This window comes from Drosophila grimshawi, unplaced genomic scaffold, assembly GCF_018153295.1.
Source record: "Drosophila grimshawi isolate 15287-2541.00 unplaced genomic scaffold, ASM1815329v1 contig_311, whole genome shotgun sequence".
Taxonomy (NCBI): Eukaryota; Metazoa; Arthropoda; class Insecta; order Diptera; family Drosophilidae; genus Drosophila; species Drosophila grimshawi.
In genome coordinates, this window is record NW_025063098.1 from 685683 (window position 1) to 706168 (window position 20486).

Sequence of the window (20486 nt, forward strand, 5' to 3'; positions counted from 1 at the left end):
ATTTTGTGTTTATTAATTATTTACTTCGGTATGTCATTTATATTTTCTGTTTACCTAACAGTTAAGGACCTTCCCCAGTTTAGTTTTACTAATATTTTGAATTGGATTCATACGTTGTGGACCATCTGCAAAGGAGAGCAATCAATACATTTATGACGCTTGTTTTGTATTCAATTATGTTTAATTTATTGTAAATTAACTTTAGATTACACGTTGAAACACACAAGTTATGTCTTTATGTTTAATTGATTTCGTTTTACACATCTTTATATTTATTGTTGTGAAAGGTTTTTATCAATTGCAGTTTTTTTATTTGTATTATTTGTAGAAAAACAAATAGCAAATTTTGAAAACTGCTTCGCTGCATGCAGCTATTATTAAAAGTATTATTTCCTGCCATTTACAGAGAAAATAAAACGAATGGATGAATTTGGATATATTACACAGCAAACTTAAAATTAGATAAATCCAGCATAATATACAGTAACATTATACAAATTATATTCACGCCTGAAAACAAATTGCAAGTGCTTAATAAAACTAGTGTTTATCAAATAGTATAATTACACATTATCAATTCTATTTATTGACTTATTTGTATGAACATTTTCCTTGCAAGCGATTTTACTGTTTTGTTTTTATTTTTTATTTATTTTGGAGTGTAGAGTTGAGTGTGTTAAAAACCAACATAAATCGAATATGGAATTCGAAACAGGTAAACAATCTTATGCGGTGATAAATGTTAATTTCTTTTTTATTTTAGTTTTGTGTGTTGTACGACTTTAGTTATTCAAGCCAATTTGGTTAAGAGTAGGTATATAAAATAAATCACAATTTGTATACGCATATTTATGTATGTGTGTGTGTATGTATGAATGTAATTTTTTTGCAATGCAAACCATAATCATCCAGGATCAACGATGCATGATGCATGATGATGATGATTACAAAGACAATTACATTTACATATGTATATTAAGGATAAACATTTGTTAATTGTTTAAAACAAAGCAGCGGGCAGCCACAGATTTGCCGCTTCCAAGCGACATCTACTTTACTATTCCTAAAAATTGGATTTCTTTTAGTTGGTTTTGCCTGCTGTGGGTGGAAACTATGCCTAGAAAACTAAACTCACTAAATCGCCTCTACTTCATATGAGAAACTGGCGATCGTCGGCGCTAAGCGGCAGCGCTGCAACTCCTATTCCTCCTTGTGTGGGAGTCTGTAGGAACGCCGAGTCCGAAGCAGCGACAGCACCTGAAGGCGTTCCCAGCTCGGTTGCAGGCGTATTGATAGCAATCGGTTCGTAAATGGAACGATGCGGTGGCATATCGTCATCATCCTTGAAGGAGCCGCTTAAATTCGGGTTTAGTATGTTGTTCGATGAAGGCGTGGACATAGCAGCAGTTGTGTCAATCGCTGCCACACCACGAACAGTCACCTCGCTTGTTCCCGACACCACATGATCGAGATAAGGTGGCGCTGCCACGCTGATGCCACCCGGCTCACGACGAAATGGGAAGCTAAGGAGTAATAAAAACAATTATCAGCATTAAAGCTTACAATGAGTAAGAAAAAACAACTCACCTGGATATAATACGCGACCAAAGTGAGCGCCGTGGTTGGTTTAGTTGATCTGCCAAATGCGCAGGTAAATTTGGTGAGCGATCAAATGGATTAACACGCCGTTGGAAAGATGACGATGTATTAGCCTGAGTTATGGTAGACTCCAGCAGCGCTGTTTTAGACACATAGAAATGATAAGAATTATAAAACAAATTTATAATATATGACTATAAATATGGTGCAACGTAATTATTGAAACGCCCCTTAATTGTTAATCAAGCGCAATGGGTAAAGTGCCATTAAGAGGTATAAAGATATTGCGGAAACAAAAAAAAAAGTAAGCTGCGAAAATACTGAAGTTATTCTTAAGTTATTTATACAGGAGCTGAACTTTTGCTAGGTTTTTTCTGACTTCGACTTCAACATTTGTTCCGTCAGCAAAAGAAGAGCCAATCTATTTGGTATTATCTTCAATACGCACCATTTTCATCATCAGAGCTATGATATTCTTGCGCTGCTGTGGAATTTCGCACGGTGTCGCCACGTCGAAATGTGCCGTGTCTTGTTGTGCCGGCAGCCGAGGAAGCAGAATTGATGCTGGCGCTGTTGCTGCCACTAGCGTTGGCCGCTGCTGCAGCTGCAGCTGCCTCCTCTGGCTGTTGTTGCAATAGTGGTGTAGTATCATCATCAGTATCGGTGACGATATCTAAAGAAGGCTGTCGAAGTCGACTCGCACGAATTTCGCCCTTCGAAAAAACCTTCCGCTTGCATATGGGGCAGACGCGTCGGTTTTCCGTTAACCAGGGATCAATGCAATGGCTGTGATATGCTGCAAATGAGAGAATACATTGTTAATTTCATGAAACTGTTACGATATTTACTGTACACATTCCACTTACGATGCGAACAGGGCAATACGCGCAGCTTATCGTCCTCGACAAAGTCATCGAGACAGATAACGCAGGTCTCATACTTAATTCTCGTATTATTTTTGGTATAGCGCAGCACTGGAATTTTCTTGAGCATACTCTTGGGCAATCGATAGCGACGCAAACGTCGCTGTTCTCTTATGCATCTATATATCATATAGACTATCTAAACAAAAGCATAGAAACAGTTGTTGGCTTGGGTTAGACACAAAATCAATGCAAGTTAAGTTATCCGACATACCATAACGAGAAAACACAATGCAATCAGTATGGAAAACGGCAATATCAATTGTGTGTTGATATTGAAGGGCAGCTCGTCGTTGATGATTAGCACCAACCCTGGCGTAGAGAACGATAATAATGTCTTGCCGGTCGTTTGGCCAACAAAAACGGAGGGTATGTATATGCCTGAGGCATTGTTGGCGGTCATTTGTTCTGCAAATATAAATAATCAAATTGTTTATTCTTCCGCTTAGTGTATTTTGTTAAAGAAAATTAAATTAGTTACAGAAAATTGATTTGAAATTCATGTATGTTATTTATAGATTTCCAATGCAAAATTTTCAAAATAATTTGAACTACTTTCGTGTAGAAATCCCCTCTTTTGACTATAACGAAAACAACAAATAGTAACTAATTCAAGGCCTCTGATTAATAGATATAAACTAGATAAGGGATAGCTATAAACGATATGGTATCTTTACAATTTTGTTTGTCTATAGTCTATTCTTGCAGTCTCTGCTTGCTAATAGCTAATAATATGAATAGTGCAGATCATACCTAGCTCGTCGCCTTCATTGTTGTAGATGATCACAGCAAAATACGTTGCATTCTGGGCCACGCGCACCTTGCGCTCAAATGTGCAATCGCCGCCGCTGTGCAAGCAAAAGAAGAATATAAATATATGTATAATCATATTTATTTGGATTTTTGATTAGCTTTGAATGCTAGAAGTTCGCTTACCGAGACACAATCGCCACAAACTTGGCTCCAGTGGGATAGTCACTGTTGCGTGGTGGCAAATTTAAATAATCACAACCAAATGCATATTTCGGCTCCGGCGGCACAGCAAAAACCCGAAGATTATTGCCAACGATCGAAGGTCCGAATGTTGAAGGCAAATCATTGAACTCCTCAATCAGCTGTGATGCAAAGATTGGCATTAAAAAACAATCAGAGACCGGAATTAAAATCAACTTGCCTGTGACGTATTTCGTTTGTAGACGAGGACATGGCCAGCAACGACTTCCTGATGGCATATCAAACAGAGCCCAAGCAGAGCCAGCTCCAGAGTGGGACAACGCATCCAAGCCATGCTGCTGCGACTCCTGCGATTACTGCTGCTCAAGCCAAAAAGCGTTGCTGCTGCTGCTGCTGCTCCTGCTGCTGCGAGCAGTTGTTAAATAGTTGTCGATTTGCTGTTATTGATTTGGTTGATTGCTGTTGCTGTTGCTGCGTCGTCTGCTGCTGCTTGTAATTGTTACCATTTGCAGTATTCGCATTTCTCATCTGGGCGGATATGGGCCTGACTCTGACTGTGTTTTATTTCGTTTTATTTGCTTGTGCTGGCCTGTAAACGAAAGTCCATTAAAGACAAACTGAACTCAATGCAAACAAAAACATCAACGTCAACCAGAGCCACGGCATTGCCTGCTGATAAGATAATCGGTTCTTGTGTGTTTTTTTTTCTGTTTGTGTGCATTAAATATTTTGTTTTCTTTTCCTACGCTTTTTTCCTTTTGTCCCGTGGCCGGCACTCAGCTGTTTTGATGTTTGTTTACAAATCCTTAGTGCTGGCACATTGAGCGATATTTTAATTCTATGCAGCGACTTTAATAGATAACTCGACTCGAAGCATTATTATGATTGAGCTTAATTTGTATCAATTGAAATCTTGCCACAAATTCCCATTACGTCTGCAAATGAAATTCTTTGCAAATAAACAACAGCAGAAGTGAAGTGCTTTGGTCAACCGGCAAAATTAAATGAATCATCGCCAGTCAAAAGATAAGGTTCAGAACGAAACTATTAATTGACCGATTTGGACGGACCCCCAAAGTAAATTTAGGAAAATTGTATTTCAAATCAAAATCGCAACTGATAATAAATTTCGCATACATAAAAGTGACACTAATTTGTGTATTAAATGTATAATTAAATAAAGAATTTCACATGTAATTAACACATCGAACCTACACAAATGTAATATTGATGACAACGTGACTTTGTAGTTATTGTATGCACAAATAGCGCAATACAATCGGTGCAGAAATACACGAATAAATACATGAGTAACTTCGTGTTAGTTTAAAAAATAGTTCAGCAAGTAATTAATATATATGTTGCTGGCAGCTTATCCTAGCCTGACGTTATTTTCTTATCACTCTTTTTTGGCTTCAGAATCGCTGCTATAATAACATAAATAAAACCTGGTCACATTTGAAAGCATATAATTTGGTTGTCCCTTTACCCCTAATCTGCTGGACATGTCAAAACAAACAGCACTGAAACCACCTTACGCACACCAACACGATTAAGGCAGCAACACCCACTGTATACACACACACACACACCCACACTCACTTGTACGCAAACACTGCCTTGAACTTTACACACGTACAAGTATTGTCGTCAAGGTTTTCACCGTACAGGACCGTGCAGCGACAAAACTGCACCAACAGGTAAAAAGCATAAACAATTTTTAAAAAAAAATGATCAGAAGTGCTTAATTCCAACTGCGTATGCTTTTGTTATGCTTTCAGATGTACGTACATGCTTATGAGTGAGTGTGAATGTATGCGTGGGTGTGTGTCTGTTTTGGTGTGTGATTTAATTTAACCAAGAAAGCAGCTGATACTGAAGTTTTACAATCGTTACAATTGGCACTGCTGCTACTCACTTGTATTTGTTGTTTCTTGTGACAACTCTAATGAATTTAGCTGCTTGCTTTTACTAGTCGCTGTTATAGTATTATTTTTTCTTTGTAATACTCGCTCTTTTTTCTCTCATTCGCTTTTGCTCGCACTCGTCGCCATCGCAATTGCGTTGCAACTAATTATGATTTCAGCGCACACAACACGCACCATCCCTAGCAAGTCTTAACAAATGGCTCGAATATTGTTGTAATATTGCTGATTACACATTTCGCAGGACCTTAACTTTTCTTTTTTAAGATGTATTGTGGATTAGAAGTCAGCACAGTGCCCGCAGTGTTCAGTGTGACCATTTTAATACCGATGACTTCACATCCAAACCAATCGCAGTGTATTTTGTGGATTGGTGTCTTATGGGGACTCCCTCTCTACGAAATGATTTCGATAACTGTTAATATTATGCAATAATATTTAGCTCGATACCCAGCTTATACAAGTTCCTTTTTTTAAGACAAATAAAAATGATGTAAATTTATTTTGAACAACTAAAAGCAATTATTAACATCGTTTTCTACAATTGTATAAAAATCGTATTATTAAGTATCTTTTAATTTCTGATAATATTATTAAATATTCTGTAATTTCTGAGAATATATTCTAGATTTAGTACGGACTATTTTTATTTTTGTAGTGTTGCATTAATTTTCTGTATTTGTGAATCGACTACTTCAATTCTCAGGAAGCTACATAATATGTATTGCAAAATCTATCGGAATTATTGCCGATGTTTTCTGGATGTTCGACTACTTCAATTCTCAGGAAGCTACATAATATGTATTGTATTTTTTCGTCTGGTCACATATTTTGGCGCCATTGTTGTAATAAATTAAATTTTTGGCAAAGAAAAACTTTTACGGGTACCCATTGATAGCTACATAATAAATGACCGAATGAAGAATGCTGGCAATGACATTGAATTGTAAAATTCAATTTTAATAAGTATTGATAATATTTAAAGTTAAATTTCTGCTCATCCGCTAGCAGTAAAAGATATTTGATACAAGCAGCTTAAACTGCTGCCGATATAATCATTTAATCCATAAATACATTTTCCCCTGTATGGTATGCTTGACAGGATTGATTTTCTTCAGTATCTTGGTCATGGTCTCAACGAGGCGATCGCTCGACACGCCCGTCTTTTTGTTTTTGAACTTGGTCAGCAACTCAGTGGCTGTCAAAGGCTTGCGCTTCAGATAGCGACGCACTGCCTCCTCAGTGATCCCATAATCTCTGCAAAAATATATGCAAACACATAAAAAAAGAAAAAACAAAACTCCGAGTAGCGCAATTTGCAATGCAATACGTACTCCACTTTGTTGCTGACAACGCCGGCAAATGACGATGGCAACGAGTTGCTCAGCTCGCTCTTGGGACGCTTGGCTGGCGTGCTACTGGGACTGTTGCTGGTGTCCGAGCCAGTGAGATCGCTTGGCAAGCTGTTCATTTTGCGTTTGCTCGCGTCATTCATCAGAGTTGGCGTGGCCGAGCGTGATTTATTTGAATTGCTGCCACTTGCGATGGCCTTGTTATCCTTATCCTTGTCCTTCTCTTTGTTGGCAGTCGATTTCTTTTTGGACGGTCCATTGCTTAGATCGTCTTCGCTATCAGTGCTGTCTGAACTGAGATCCGTTGATGAATCGCTGCCATTTGTTTTTGATTTCTTATCGTCTTTCGATTGCTTCTTTTTCTTCTTGTCCTTGGTGGCCTCATCTTTATTCTTCTCCTTCTTCTTTTTCTCATCGCCCTCATCCTTATCTGATTCATCCGATTTCTTTTCTTCATCTTCCTCCTCATCGGAAGTGAGCAATTTACGCAATGCATCCTCTTCAGCCACACCTTTCATATCCTTTACCATCTTGGATTCTGGATCGGGTTCACTGTAACAAGTTGAAGTGGAATTAATATTGTTATTTCAACATCAAGATGAACAACGCTCAGAGTCAAACTTGAAACATATATGATAAATCCATATTGAAAATTATGTTTGCTTGCAACTTACTCTTCACTGGAGCTGGTATCGTAGTCCATTTCGCGACCCTCCTCGTCACCATCGTCAGACTCCTCGAACGCCTCATCGTCCACATCGCGTTTTTTCTTCTTTTTGTCCACACCCTTTTTACCCTTACCCTTCTTACCAGTTCCATCGTCGCTGTCCTCCTGCTCCTTCTTCTTCTTTTCCTCTTCATCCTCGGATTCAGATTCGTCCTCCGAGTCAATCCACTCATCCATATCGGTGATTTTCAACTCCTTCGACTTTTTGGTGGCGGCCTTCAAAAGTTTGACCTCCTCAGGATCCTGTTCCTCCTCCTCGTCGCCGCGCAGCCGCTTGCGCAACATAAGTGAAAAGTAATTCAACACCTTTTTGCGGCGTCCAAATTCTTGTTCGGCCTCCTCCGCCGAAAGCGACTTGTAGCGCTGAATGGGCTGGAAGTTGTACCACTCGGTAAGCGGATAAGCCTCAATGGCACCATCTGGGGCATGTGTGAACACATAGAAGGCGGCGTTTTCACCAACTCCACCCTCTCGTATGCCCTTGAATTTCTTTCCCGTCTTGCCGCCGACTTTCAGTATCCACGGCTGAGCTTCTGGTCTGTATTTGCGCGCAATTATGCCAAATTTCTTACGGCGAGCCTCCTCACGCTGGTCACGATTGTATTCGGAGCCAGCACCAAATTTCGGCTGATCCTCGTCGAAGCCGCGGAACTCTTTCATGTTGTTCTCACGTTCCAATTTGACATTGCGCCACTGTGCGAAATCTACGTTAAGCGTGGCATTGAATCGCATCACATGGTGCTTCTTGCGCATCTTGGGCACACGAATCTTAAACTCCTGCACATTGCCGCTACTCGATGGTGATGCGGAGCTCGACCCTATTGCATTTGCGGACGTGGTACTAGCACTTCCACTGCTGCTCGACTGGGATTGGCATGAAATTGAGTTCGATGTGAAAAGTTGTCGAGCAAAATCAACTTATCAGTGCACTTACCGACGATTTTCTAGCACTTGACATGCTAAATTTGTGAAATTGATATTAATTTGACTGATTCTCTTCTGTAAATGAAATTGCTGCCCGGCCGATAAGTTTAAAGTGAATGTCGTATCTGTGTATCGATACTAACAAACTGAATTTACCATTTTGTAATATTTGAAATTGTTGTATGTATCGATATTTACTGTTTACTGTGAATATTTGAAATTAATAACTAACAAAAATTGGCGTTTTGCCATTACACGTTTCAAAATAATGTGTTCTTGCATTCAATTTCAATTAATTTTCCCATATAATAATCCGTGAATTTAAATTTAAGGATCTCATAATATGTGTTATTGTCGGCAGATAGATCGATAGGCGAGGGATATCGATGGGAGACCATCTTTAGAAAAATAGGGAAGAAAAAAGGAGAAAGAAAAAAAAAAAAAGAGAGAAAGAGAGACGGCATGCGTATGCGCTGCAAAAATAGTTATTTAAAAAGAAATTCAAATAAATTAATTGTGAATAAATTATTAAGTAATTATATATAAAATAAAATAATGTAAAATAAATAAATATAGAGCAAAAGAAAAATAATAAATAAAAATAAAAAAAAATAACATACAAATCGGCTGCAGCAACAGTCGGAACTATCCATCGCCGCCATCAAGAAGAAAATCGCCAGGGACAACTGGACTCAGGAACCAAGAAGTCGAAACCCGGAGTCCCGGAGACATCTCGGATTAAATCAAAACACCTGTGAGTTTGTTCCCGCCTAACTGCGGCAGAGTGAGCCAAAGACAGCTGATCGGCCCTAACCCATGCAATAGTGATGCTCATTTGTCACTCAGTGATGCGCACTTTTGAAGCCAAATAAAAAAAGAAAAGAAAAATCATAAATATTTTGTAAGCTTTAAATTAAGTAGATAGGTGAACTTGTGTTAAATATATGTAAGCGAATTTAGTGTTGGCCAACAAAATGTGAGGGATCACGATGTCGCATGTATCTCATGAGTTGTAAATTAAATAGTCTGAAAAAAATGAACATGAGGTGGTAAATGAATGTGATTGGGTGAGATGAGGGCATAAGAAACAAACGAGAAAGGAATAATTGTGAAAGGGAATTTCTCCAGGAAATTTAGAGGAATCACTAGGAAGGGAGGGACACGCAGGCTGTACAACATCCACACAGCCAACACAGCAGCGATGGTTTGATGGAAATCTTTGTTTTTTTTTATTTATAAAAGAATACAAATTTTTTGTTAACTTGCCGCCCAATATATCGCGGTCGAACTACCCCTGAGCCGATAGCTAGCCGGCTGAGCGATATATTGGTGCTTTCGACTGGCAAGGCATAACATATGATTCAATCATTCATCAGCCAAAGTGAGCTTGCAATTCACGCAGCGATATATCGATATTTTTCACATCCTCTGACGCCGATACTTTCAGCCTTACTAGCCAAATTCCATAAATATTAGGTGTATTACAATTAATATTTGTTTGCTTTTCTCTTTGGCCATAATTTTCGCTAAGAATGCCGCGAAGTAGCGTACTGACCGATGAGCAAAACAAACTGAATGCTCGTCTGGATGCGCACATAATCTACATATGTCCCGAGTGTGGTAAAGCCTTTCGCACACAAGTCGAGTGGCGACAGCACTTAAATACAGTACGTTCCTGTTAATGATTGATCTGTTATGTTTTTCTCAATTTGTACTTTTGTTTTGCAGAAGCACGATTACCTCAAAAAGACTCACACTGATTTCAATTTCAGTCAAATCGATGAGCAGTTTCATGAGTGTCAGATTTGCCACCAATGGGTGGAGAATGCTCACAAGACTATTGCTTTGCTGCAGTACCATTATTTCATGCATCTGGATCGTCGCGAAACGTACCGATGTGTATACTGTCAGTTGGCTTATCCACGGCGGCGAGCGCTCAATGATCATCTATTGTCGACGCATTTGAAAGAGATCGAAAACTATGAGGCAAAGTTGAAGCATGTGAAGCGTAGTCAGGAGGAAAAGAAGGCAGCGAATGCGAAAAGTGTAAAGCTGCCAGGAAAGCGCAATGATCTGTTGCAAAAGGCACTGATGGACATTGATCTGCAGGCAGAAGATCCCGATGAGTCTGCGTCGACAACAGTGCCCGCTGCCAAAGCCAAGCCGAATGCTAGCGAACAGGCGCTAGATCGCTGCTTGGATGCTTACGATGACATTGTACGTAAGGAAAAGGATATGCAGTATGAAGTCGATTTAGAGGCACTGTGTCAGGAATTCTTTGAGGAGCGCCTTGAGGACACTGATAAGGACACAAATCCAATTGATGCAAGTACCGCACCCAATAAGGAAGTGGTGACTATTGAAATCGATGCGCTAGGCGAAGAAGAAGTGCATAATCTCAAGAAGAAAATGAAAACGGAGTTAGAAACACATCCAGAAATGAAAACGCCCCATAAGCGTCGACGTTTGTCAACAACACCAGAGCGTGATGTGGATGTAGATGTAGAGTTTTCCACCATTGGCCTGATGAAACTAATCTCGTTTTTGTGTCCAAAGTGCGGCAAGGAAATTGACTCCATGGATGCTTGGCGTACGCACGTGTTCAAGAAGCATAATTTCGAGCACTTCATTGAGAATAGCTTTAAGATCAAAGATCGACAAAGCATTTGCCTGCAATGCCACGAGCCGTTGCACACAACCAAACGGTCCGAACTGCAAAAGCATTGCTTCAAACATCTGCCATATCAATCGTATTTAAAATGCAGCCTATGCGAACGGACCAAGACAAGCATGCCTAAGATGTACAATCACATACGGCACAATCATCAGGAGGAGCTGCAAAGCAAGAACAAGACCCAGTTACTCATCAAATCGGAGCCGTGCACACAACGAGCAATTAAGAAACGAGAAAGTCCGCATTCTGATCAAGATGTGGACCTCTTCTGCCAATATTGCAGCAAGACATTCAAAACACGTTGGCGCTTCGAGCGTCACATAATGCTTTGCAAGTCAGTAGTTGCACCTGCATCTACATCTGAAGATGACCTAAGCGCAGATGCATTGCTCAAGCATTTGCGCGAAGGACGATTACGCATGGATGCAATTGATGGCGTAATACCTAATATATGTCTGTGAAATCTCTCAATCTTTCATTTAGTAATTGTATACAATAATAGTAATGTTAATACACTAATGGAATAAATTATACACCATTAAGTAAAGCGAATCTTAAGAAACATATGTATGAGTGAAAAATATAAATAAACTGTATAGTTTGTAATACAATTATGTAAACATGCGTATATATTGCATTTTAAATGCTAAAAATTAACAAGCGAGATTAAATTCAATTTTAAGTTTAATAAATTTCAATAGATGTATATAAATGTATAAACAGATATATTCACAGTTTCATTAATTTAGTATTTATATATTTCGTCGCTGGCGGAGAAGCGTAAGCCACTTAGCTAAACCACTTCCTGGGTTATAATTATGAGCATACTGATCACATTCATCTCCTTCAGGCACTTTTTGAACGTTACATTTGATGTTCATTTTATTTTGAACTAAATAAGTAATGATTATAATCTATCTGATATAACTATTTTAAGCTACAATCGCCTTCAGTTACAACTCTTTAAAAAACATAAATCAGTAAACATTATTTTCATTAAAAATACCTTTAAAATTATATACTTTAGATACACTCCAATAAAAAAAAGTTGTGTATATCCAGCTATATTTAACTGCGTTTTATTCGTTTTGTAAATTTGGTTGGAATATTCCGAATTCCGTCCAGATCTCCAGCCTCGAGAGATGCCATAACTTGGTTCATTTTTGATTTAGCTATACGCACAGCATGCTCGTCCGGATAATTACGTAAAGTGGCAGCTACGGATTTGCCCCACAGCTCGAACTCGTCTTCGTGTCTTGTTTGCTTTATCATTGCTCTACTATGAACATAAGTTTTAGCAACTTTACGTCGCTTCGGCGTTGGAGTTGAATTGGATGATGGTGATTGAATCGGCTCATGCGATGATAATGGGTCGGAATCATCATAGCTCTGATCAAAATGGAAAACTTCAGATTTAGTGGTGAACGGTGATACACTCGATTCCGATTCTTTGCTCATTATCTATGATGAAAAAAAAAAAACAATTTAAAATAAACAAACTCTTCTTAGATTTTTAATACAAAAAATAATCTCGAATGTTTGTGAGAATTGCTGGAAGTTTTCAAAATTTTATTGTCGATTGTTGAAGAAAACTCACATTATTTGGTGTCCGAGCGACCGTTTCCTTTCTTAGAATGGGTTGAAGAAACAATAATGCGTTGTAGAAAGGATTTGGAGGCATTCGAATAGCAGTTGCCCGACCACTTTTACTTTCCTTCACTTTATTGTAAGCATTCTATTTGACAATTTAAAAAACAAAATTTAAGTTAATATTTAATTAAATTTTCTTTATTTCATTAATAATGTATTTCACTTACACGAAATTGTTGGCGCAATAGATTCCATTTATTGGAAACTTCATCCTTTGGAAGATTCATTTTTACTGCGATTTCTCCCCAAGCGCTCTCTCGTTTCTTACGATTTTTGTAATCGTTGTTTGAAGCGTTCCACAAATTTGACTTTGACTCCACCAAATCAATTAAATTATGGCACATTTCGTCAGACCAATTCGTATCCACTTTTCTATCGCGCCTCGTTTTCTTTTCCACTGTTTCATCCTTTTCGTTTTCGAAGTCTGAGTGAATTTCAATTAGTACATTCATTTTTTAAATAAGCAACAAAACGATACCAAAACAAACTTGTTTGTTGACAAACAAGTCAATTTCGATAGCAAGTTTGTCAATCCCAGCGTGATACAGGGTCAACTGTTGCGTTGACTGTTGATTGCTAATGTGAGAGGCTTCAGATTATCTAAATATAGTGTAAATGCTTACTGTTAACAGTTGGCATAATTTTGTAGACGCTATGACAATTAAAACTAAATTGACTTTGTGCTTGTCTTTAGTTTTGTGTTGACAAACTTTCTGCACATAGAGATGTCAGTGAATATTAGAGGTGGTCCGACTTACAATGCCACTATTAAATTTTAAATTTAATCAATTGTGTGGTTGCGCAACTATATTTGGTGTTGTGCAGTTTGATAAAAGAAAATAAAAAATTGTTTGGTTAAAAACAATACACAAGTACTTCTTTATTGGTTTATTCATTTTTGTAAACGGAACTATTTGCTTGATTGATTGTTATCGGAAGCTATCGATTAGTGGTAAATCGATGTTGTGCTACCACTATAAACAAACAATAGTGGAGAATGAGTTTTGAGGTATAAATCGATTTGAAAGGCTGCCACCTAACAACCTAGAATTGATAACGAAAAGAGTCGGAAAACGAATAATTATCGATAGCGGCAATAAAAAGTTGTGGAAAAAATTTTCGGGACTTCTTGTAAATGATAATTGAATAGAGCGTAGAGTGAGTGGTAATTGTGTAATGGAAACAAGTTTAGAAGAAAACGTGGATGCGGATAGAGCATGTCCAAGTCCGCAAGACTCAAAAACACAATCGCCGCTGGGCATTAATGGCAAATCTGGTGGCGCTGGGGTCGGTTGTCAAGACGGCCCCAACGGAGTGGCAATTGCTAGCGAGAATCAAAATCAGCCCAGCGATGTGCATTGGTAAGTGCTTTCACAACGCATCTTTTTCAGCTGATATGCCCAATGATGCGTCAACTCTTGAATTCCTGTAGGTCGAAGCCGTTCAATGCGTTCAGCGGTCGTCCCATTGGCGAACATACGCAGATGAAGCAGCAGCAACCGCAACAGCCACAACAACAACAGCAGCAGGCGGCGGTGGCGATTCAGCATTTGGCCAACACCCAACCGCTATCGGGTGTCAATGGGGTGGCACAGCCGCCAGAAATTTGGGTCGAAACAAAAGCCGAAGACGGACGTTCATATTATTATCATGCTGTGACGCGTGAGACAACCTGGACACGACCCGATGGTCCAAATGTCAAAATCATGACACAAGTCGAGGTCGAGGAGCTGGCCAAACGTCAGTCGAACGCAGTTGGCAAGCCCGAAACGAACGATCGTGCCAATGTGCCAGCAGCGACATCAGCAGGAGCTGTGGTTGCAGCGCCAGGACATTCGCATTTGACGTCGCAGCCACCGCCGCATCTATTGAATCAACCACCGCCGAATGCAGCGGCACCGCTGCTCAGTCAGCCGCCACCGAATGTGCGACAACAGCCGCCGCCGATGTTTCAGCAGCCACCTGGTATGCAGCCACCGCCGGGCTTTGGTCAGCCGCCACCGTTCTGTATGCCGCCGCCCGCATACGGCTTTCCAGGCGCTGCACAAGCCGGGCCCTGGGGCGTTGGCGTGCCGCCATGGCAACAACAACAACAGCCACAGCAGCAGCAACATATGCATGCGCCGCCTTCAGTGTCACAGGATAAGCCCACTAAGAATTTGATCATCAAGCCGGGCGTCATAGATCCGGCGGTGATTGCCCGTGCAGCTGAATGGTCTGAGCATCGAGCGCCCGATGGCCGACCTTACTATTTCCATGCGGCACGCGGCGAGAGTGTGTGGGAAAAACCGCAGGCCCTGCGCGATATGGAGGCGGCACGCATGGCCGCCCATTCGGGCGCCGCACCACAGGCACCACCAGTCGGAATGCCGGCTGGCATGCCGCCCCATTTGCTGCCCAATCCGTTGATGCATATGCCTCCTGGTGCTGGTCCCGGTTTCGATCCGCAAATGGCGTTTGCCGCTGCAGCGGCAGCCATGAAGGCGAACAGCGAGAACAACAAAGTGGCCCAGGCAGCCGCCATGGAGAAGGAGGCAAAGAAGGCGGCCGATGAGAAGCGCAAGAAGGACGAGGAGCAAAAGAAACAGGCGGTGGCAGCAGCAGCCACTGCGAAACAAACAGACAAATCGCGTCCCGTGACGAGCACACCGATTGCAGGCACACCCTGGTGTGTGGTCTGGACAGGCGATGCTCGGGTCTTCTTCTACAATCCCTCGACGCGCACTTCTGTCTGGGATCGTCCCGAGGATCTGATGAATCGTGAGGATGTCGACAAGGCGGTCAATGACCGACCCGAGCAGCTTAAAACGGCAGAGGAGAAATCCGTTGAGGCAGATCAGAAACTTGGTGAGAATGCTGCCTCACTGGAGAAGCTGAATCAGGTGCAAACGCAGCCACAGCAGCCGGAGGTGCAGCGATTGGATGCCGAAGATGACGAGGATGAGGTCATTAAAATTCGCACCGAGTCCGAGTCAAGCGTAGAGGAGGTGCCCACAAAGCGAGTGCGCACATGTAAGTAGCATGGGCATCCGGATTGAAATTTATAGCTATATGTAATGGTTGTTGCCATCCACAGTTACCAAGGCGAAGAAAAATGAGGATGCCGTGCTGGAGGCTGAGCAGCGAGCGGCCAAGGAGCGCGCTTTGGTGCCGCTGGAGACACGCGTCACCCAGTTCAAGGAGATGCTGCGCGAAAAGGATGTGTCCGCATTTAGCACCTGGGAAAAGGAGCTGCACAAAATTGTGTTTGATCCGCGCTATTTACTGCTCACATCGAAGGAACGCAAACAGGTATTTGAAAAGTATGTGAAGGATCGCGCCGAGGAGGAGCGCAAAGAGAAGCGCAACAAGATGCGACAGAAACGTGACGATTTCCGCAAACTCATGGAGGAAGCCAAGCTGCACGGCAAGTAAGTGGTTGTCAAATCTTTGAGCATGCATTTAGAAATCATATTTAATTTGATTACTTTGTGATTGGATTGTAGGTCTTCATTTTCGGAGTTTAGCCAGCGCAATGCGAAGGAGGAGCGGTATCGGGCTATTGAGAAGGTGCGCGAGCGGGAGAGTTTGTTCAATGAGTTCATCGTTGAGGTGCGTCGGCGTGAGAAAGAGGATAAGCAGCTGAGGAAAGAGCAGGTATGTGTTGGCGTCGCGTGTGGCTGTCTGTCTGGCCGGATGTCTGGCCAGTGACCACTTACGTATATATCCATATTTCATATATATGCCATATCTATTTTTATATGTGTTATTGACTTTACCATAATACTTGTATACAAACGTATTTACATAATGTTATTGATTTTTGTTAATTATTATGACAACATGAACCGATCCTCCCCTGATCTGAATGATTGCCCCTGACCGGTTCGGTTGACAATTGCAATCGATCGATATTGCCAATTTGTGTGGTTTCGGTACGATCCAAATTTTTTAGCTACTACTAGCTAACCGATTACAGCACAAAACAGCACCCCACAACAACAAATGCAAACACCACCAAATCAATCACACACAGCCGTTGTTCCTGTCGTCATCGTTGTCGTCGTCATGGTCCCCGTTCCAGGCCAAGAAAGTTGATAGTTCACCAAGTTCACCACGCACACGCTTGCAATCTGTCTGTGTGGTGAGTTCAAAACCAAAAACAAAAATAAAAATTTACAAACAAAAAAATTTGTTTTTCTGCAAATAAGAAACAAATTTGGAATAAAACAATACAAAAAAAAAAAAAACAATCTCAATCACTAAATATCAAATGGTATGCAAAAATCTAAAAATTACCTGATAATCGTTGGTGTGATTTCCACTTCCCGCCCCGCCCTGCGTCGCACGTGTCGCCTTGGAATGATGTTGATGATGATGATAGATGATGGTCAATGATGGTGATGATGTTATTTGTGCATTGAGATGTGATGTTGATGTGGGAAGATGATCAATTGTATTGGGTTATTGGAAGCGGAAGCAGCCACTCATCAATGAGCACGCAACAGCAACAGCCATTCAGCAAGAACAGCAACAACAACAACAACGAAACGCGTACAGGTGGCTTCGAGGCTGAGCAAACAGTATGAATAATGCATAATTTAATTAAACAAATATTTCTTTTTGTTCTACCAATTACCAAAAAAAAAAAAAAATTATGTAAATGGCAGCGTCCACAACAGCACAACAAATTACCCCAAATGTAAGCCTGTGCAGAGCAATGTGGTGAGAACTGCATTTAAGAATCACTTTCACTCACCTACTCTCTCTCTCTCTCTCTCTCTCTCTCTCTCTCTCTGTGTCTCTCTCTTCTCACATTGCTCTCACAAGCTTCAGGCAACGGCAACAGAACGTTGAAATGCTCTCAGTCTCTTTATATATTGTATCTTATGTATTTGGTATGTTTACTTTAGTTTTATGAATTGTGCACTTCGGCCCAGCTGAAGCTAATTCCCTGGCCCGGCCAACTGAAATCCCACAACAACAAATCTTTCATAGCTAATGCTAGTTTATCCCCATTTGCCTTTCATACTAGTTTAAAATTAATATTAGTTACCCTCACGCATCGAGATGAAGTCATTTATTGATCTTATCAATGCTAAAAACAATTTTTTAATTAGCACCACAAAATGTGTAAATTGTTTTTTGGAACTTAAAGTTTTTTTAAAATCTAAATTCCTTTGATTACTCACTTAGCTGTGCAAAACTCTTGGTTTCATAGACAATAGAACTAACTACCTGATCGTCTCGCTTTTCCAATATTGAGTACATTTTGTTTGCAAATTATCTGCACCAACAATTTTTCGTTAGCTTAACCATTAGCATCACCAATAATATTGGTTGTAAATAGTTAAATCAACACAAAGCTATTGAAAACTGACTTATTACATTTTTGCTAACACCAGTAACATAAATTTGGAGTAACCAAACAAACACCATTTTTGGAAACAAGTAATTAGTGACGAGCAATATTCATTGAGCCATGATGTTTCCCTTCCGCTATAGTCTGTTTTCTCGAATCAGACCTGGACCTAGACTGATCTAGACATTCTCTTCTAAAACGGATAAAACGGCCAAAACTAATCGCAACCATTTTGCTTACAGCTATGTCTCAAACAACGCTAATCGAACTCTTCTTTTACAGCAAGGCAAAGCGTGTAACTATGTTTATAAGTTTTAAGAATATCTAGTTGTTAAGGCAAGTTAAGTTAGTGCAATAAGTTGGAGCTAAGATTTAAGTGAAATACGCATCATTGCCAAAGACGTAACTAATACATTTGTTCAACCAATTTCTCTTCTCTTCCGCATGGCTGTCATGTTGAATTCCCTTTTTCGAATCCTTAGATACGCAAGGACTTTATGGACATGTTGCGGGAGCGTCATGATATTGAGCGCCATACACGCTGGTATGACATCAAGAAGAAATTTGAATCGGATTCACGCTATCGCGCTGTAGATTCCATGTATCGCGAGGAGTTCTTCGAGGATTACTTGCACATCATGAAGGAAGAGAAGCGACGAGAGCGTGAGCTGCGTGACCAGAAGGATCGGGATCGACAACGCGAACGTAAATCTGATCGCCGAGATAGGGATAAAGACAAGGACAAAGACAAGGACAAGGATAAGGAGAAGGAAAAGGGTCGCAAAGAGAGTCGCAGGGAGCGCAGTCGGTCAAAGGATCGCGAGCGCAAATCCTCAAGAGACAAGGGGGAAAAGAGCAAATCGGATCGCAAAAAGCTGGAATCACCGGTAATTACCGATAATTTAAGATTAAAGTGATTCGGAGAAAACTAAAACAAAAATCAAAATTTACAGGAGGAGGGCGAACACTGCGACGATTTTGATCCGGAGGACCGGGCTGATAGCGAGGATAGTGAAATGGCCCGTCAGCGCGAAAGCGAAGCCGAACAGAAGCAAAAGGATCGGGAACGCAAGCTGCGGGCCGAACAGAGCATCAGAGAACGCGAGAAGGAGGTGCATCGAACACTGGCTGGACATCTGCGTGATCGGGACAAGGAGCGTGAGCATCACAAGCGCGACGAGTGCATTGGACACTTTATGGCGCTGCTGACGGATCTGGTGCGCACGCCCGATTTCACCTGGAAGGAGGTCAAACGGCAGCTACGCAAGGATCATCGCTGGGAATTGATTGAGACACTCGATCGCGATGATCGTGAGCGGTAAGTCTTCCATCCCAGCGACATTCTGTTAAATTGGCATTTTTTATCTTAAATCTCGTGTATCCGTTCGCAGAATCTTTAACGAGCATATTGACAATCTGATGAAAAAGAAACGCGAAAAGTTCCGCGAAATGCTTGACGAGATTGGCACACTGCAACTGACTAGCACCTGGAAGGAGATCAAGAAATTAGTCAAGGACGATCCGCGATATCTCAAATACAGCTCAGATAAAGGGGAGCGCGAGTATCGCGATTACATTAAGGACAAAACCATGCAGGCCAAAACAGCGCTGCGTGAATTGTTGCAGGAGTGTAAATTCATAACACACAAGAGCAGCGATCTCATCAAGGAAAATGCCAATCACCTTAAGGAAATCCAGGACATTCTCAAGAACGACAAGCGGTAAGCTCAAATTCAGATTCTTCGGAAATGCATTAGTTAATCATTGTATGATATTGTTGCAGCTACTTGGTGCTGGATCATTTGGAGGAGGACCGCAGCAGTATCCTAATGGGCTTCTTGGAGGAGATGAACAAACGTGGTCCTCCACCACCGCCAACAGCCTCCGAGTCCACACGTCGCAATAAGTAAAGCCGAAAAACAATATTCATAAACAAACAAAATAACTCAAGCCCCATTTATGTTAAGCATTGAACTTATGTAGCACCTAAACATAAAATATATTAATCCCTTCAAGAGCATGCAACAATGTGCTATATAATAAACAAATAATGAAAAGAAAAGCCCAAAAGCCATTTTGTATTCATATATGTGTATATATATTTTTATTGATCATTAATACGTTATATTAGATTTGTATTTGTCATGAACACATATATATATATAAATATATATGTATCTATATATATATATTTGTTTTTTGTTTACTCGTTTTCATTTCGTAATTTCATAACTCTATTTCTATATATATGTACGCATGTACTTAGATTCCAATTCTTCGCTACCATTATTGTTTAATACAGATGCATTCTGTACCTTCGTTTTTGGTTCCTAAATACTAAAAAATACAATAATTTCTATATTTGATGTTTTCGTATTCATATTCGTTTTTCAACTGCCGGCGCCAAGTAGTTTGAC

The 20486-nt window shown here is 40.6% G+C and overlaps 5 protein-coding genes across 7 annotated transcripts; 2 read left to right on the top strand and 3 right to left on the bottom strand.

Moving 5' to 3' along the window:
* Positions 1-159: 159 nt before the first annotated feature.
* Positions 160-5746, bottom strand: LOC6564113 (E3 ubiquitin-protein ligase RNF13). Of its 2 annotated transcripts, none has more exons than XM_032737076.2 (9): positions 5395-5746; positions 3697-4065; positions 3459-3637; positions 3276-3370; positions 2737-2930; positions 2466-2661; positions 2048-2395; positions 1588-1738; positions 160-1523 (listed from the first exon to the last, which is right to left on the bottom strand). In XM_032737076.2, exons 2-9 carry the CDS (start codon positions 3808-3810, stop codon positions 1151-1153), a joined length of 1650 nt encoding a protein of 549 aa, XP_032592967.1. In that variant the 5' UTR covers positions 3811-4065; positions 5395-5746; the 3' UTR covers positions 160-1150. The 2 variants fall into 2 exon arrangements, with proteins under 2 accessions (XP_032592967.1, XP_032592968.1); XM_032737077.2 differs by having other exon boundaries at positions 5649-5728.
* Positions 5747-6426: 680 nt separating this feature from the next.
* On the bottom strand, positions 6427-8530 carry LOC6564111 (general transcription factor IIF subunit 1). The gene is made up of 4 exons (XM_001990711.2): positions 8415-8530; positions 7428-8344; positions 6736-7305; positions 6427-6658 (listed from the first exon to the last, which is right to left on the bottom strand). Exons 1-4 carry the CDS (start codon positions 8436-8438, stop codon positions 6457-6459), a joined length of 1713 nt encoding a protein of 570 aa, XP_001990747.1. The 5' UTR covers positions 8439-8530; the 3' UTR covers positions 6427-6456.
* Positions 8531-9038: 508 nt separating this feature from the next.
* Positions 9039-11689, top strand: LOC6564110. Its single transcript, XM_001990710.2, has 3 exons — positions 9039-9158; positions 9936-10071; positions 10133-11689. The coding sequence occupies exons 2-3, from the start codon at positions 9937-9939 to the stop codon at positions 11537-11539; spliced, it is 1542 nt and encodes a 513-aa protein (XP_001990746.1). The 5' UTR covers positions 9039-9158; position 9936; the 3' UTR covers positions 11540-11689.
* Positions 11690-12092: 403 nt separating this feature from the next.
* LOC116805434 lies at positions 12093-13324 on the bottom strand. Its single transcript, XM_032737298.2, has 4 exons — positions 13207-13324; positions 12896-13152; positions 12676-12813; positions 12093-12539 (listed from the first exon to the last, which is right to left on the bottom strand). Exons 2-4 carry the CDS (start codon positions 13070-13072, stop codon positions 12147-12149), a joined length of 708 nt encoding a protein of 235 aa, XP_032593189.1. The 5' UTR covers positions 13073-13152; positions 13207-13324; the 3' UTR covers positions 12093-12146.
* A 393-nt stretch (positions 13325-13717) lies between these two features.
* LOC6564347 (transcription elongation regulator 1) lies at positions 13718-20137 on the top strand. 2 transcript variants are annotated; one of them, XM_001990708.3, is made up of 8 exons: positions 13718-14089; positions 14161-15740; positions 15805-16138; positions 16214-16364; positions 18552-18956; positions 19023-19387; positions 19461-19790; positions 19853-20137. In XM_001990708.3, exons 1-8 carry the CDS (start codon positions 13905-13907, stop codon positions 19977-19979), a joined length of 3477 nt encoding a protein of 1158 aa, XP_001990744.2. In that variant the 5' UTR covers positions 13718-13904; the 3' UTR covers positions 19980-20137. The 2 variants fall into 2 exon arrangements, with proteins under 2 accessions (XP_001990744.2, XP_001990745.2); XM_001990709.3 differs by lacking the exons at positions 18552-18956; positions 19023-19387; positions 19461-19790; positions 19853-20137 and adding exons at positions 16663-16851; positions 17092-17258 and having other exon boundaries at positions 13783-14089.
* Positions 20138-20486: the final 349 nt, after the last annotated feature.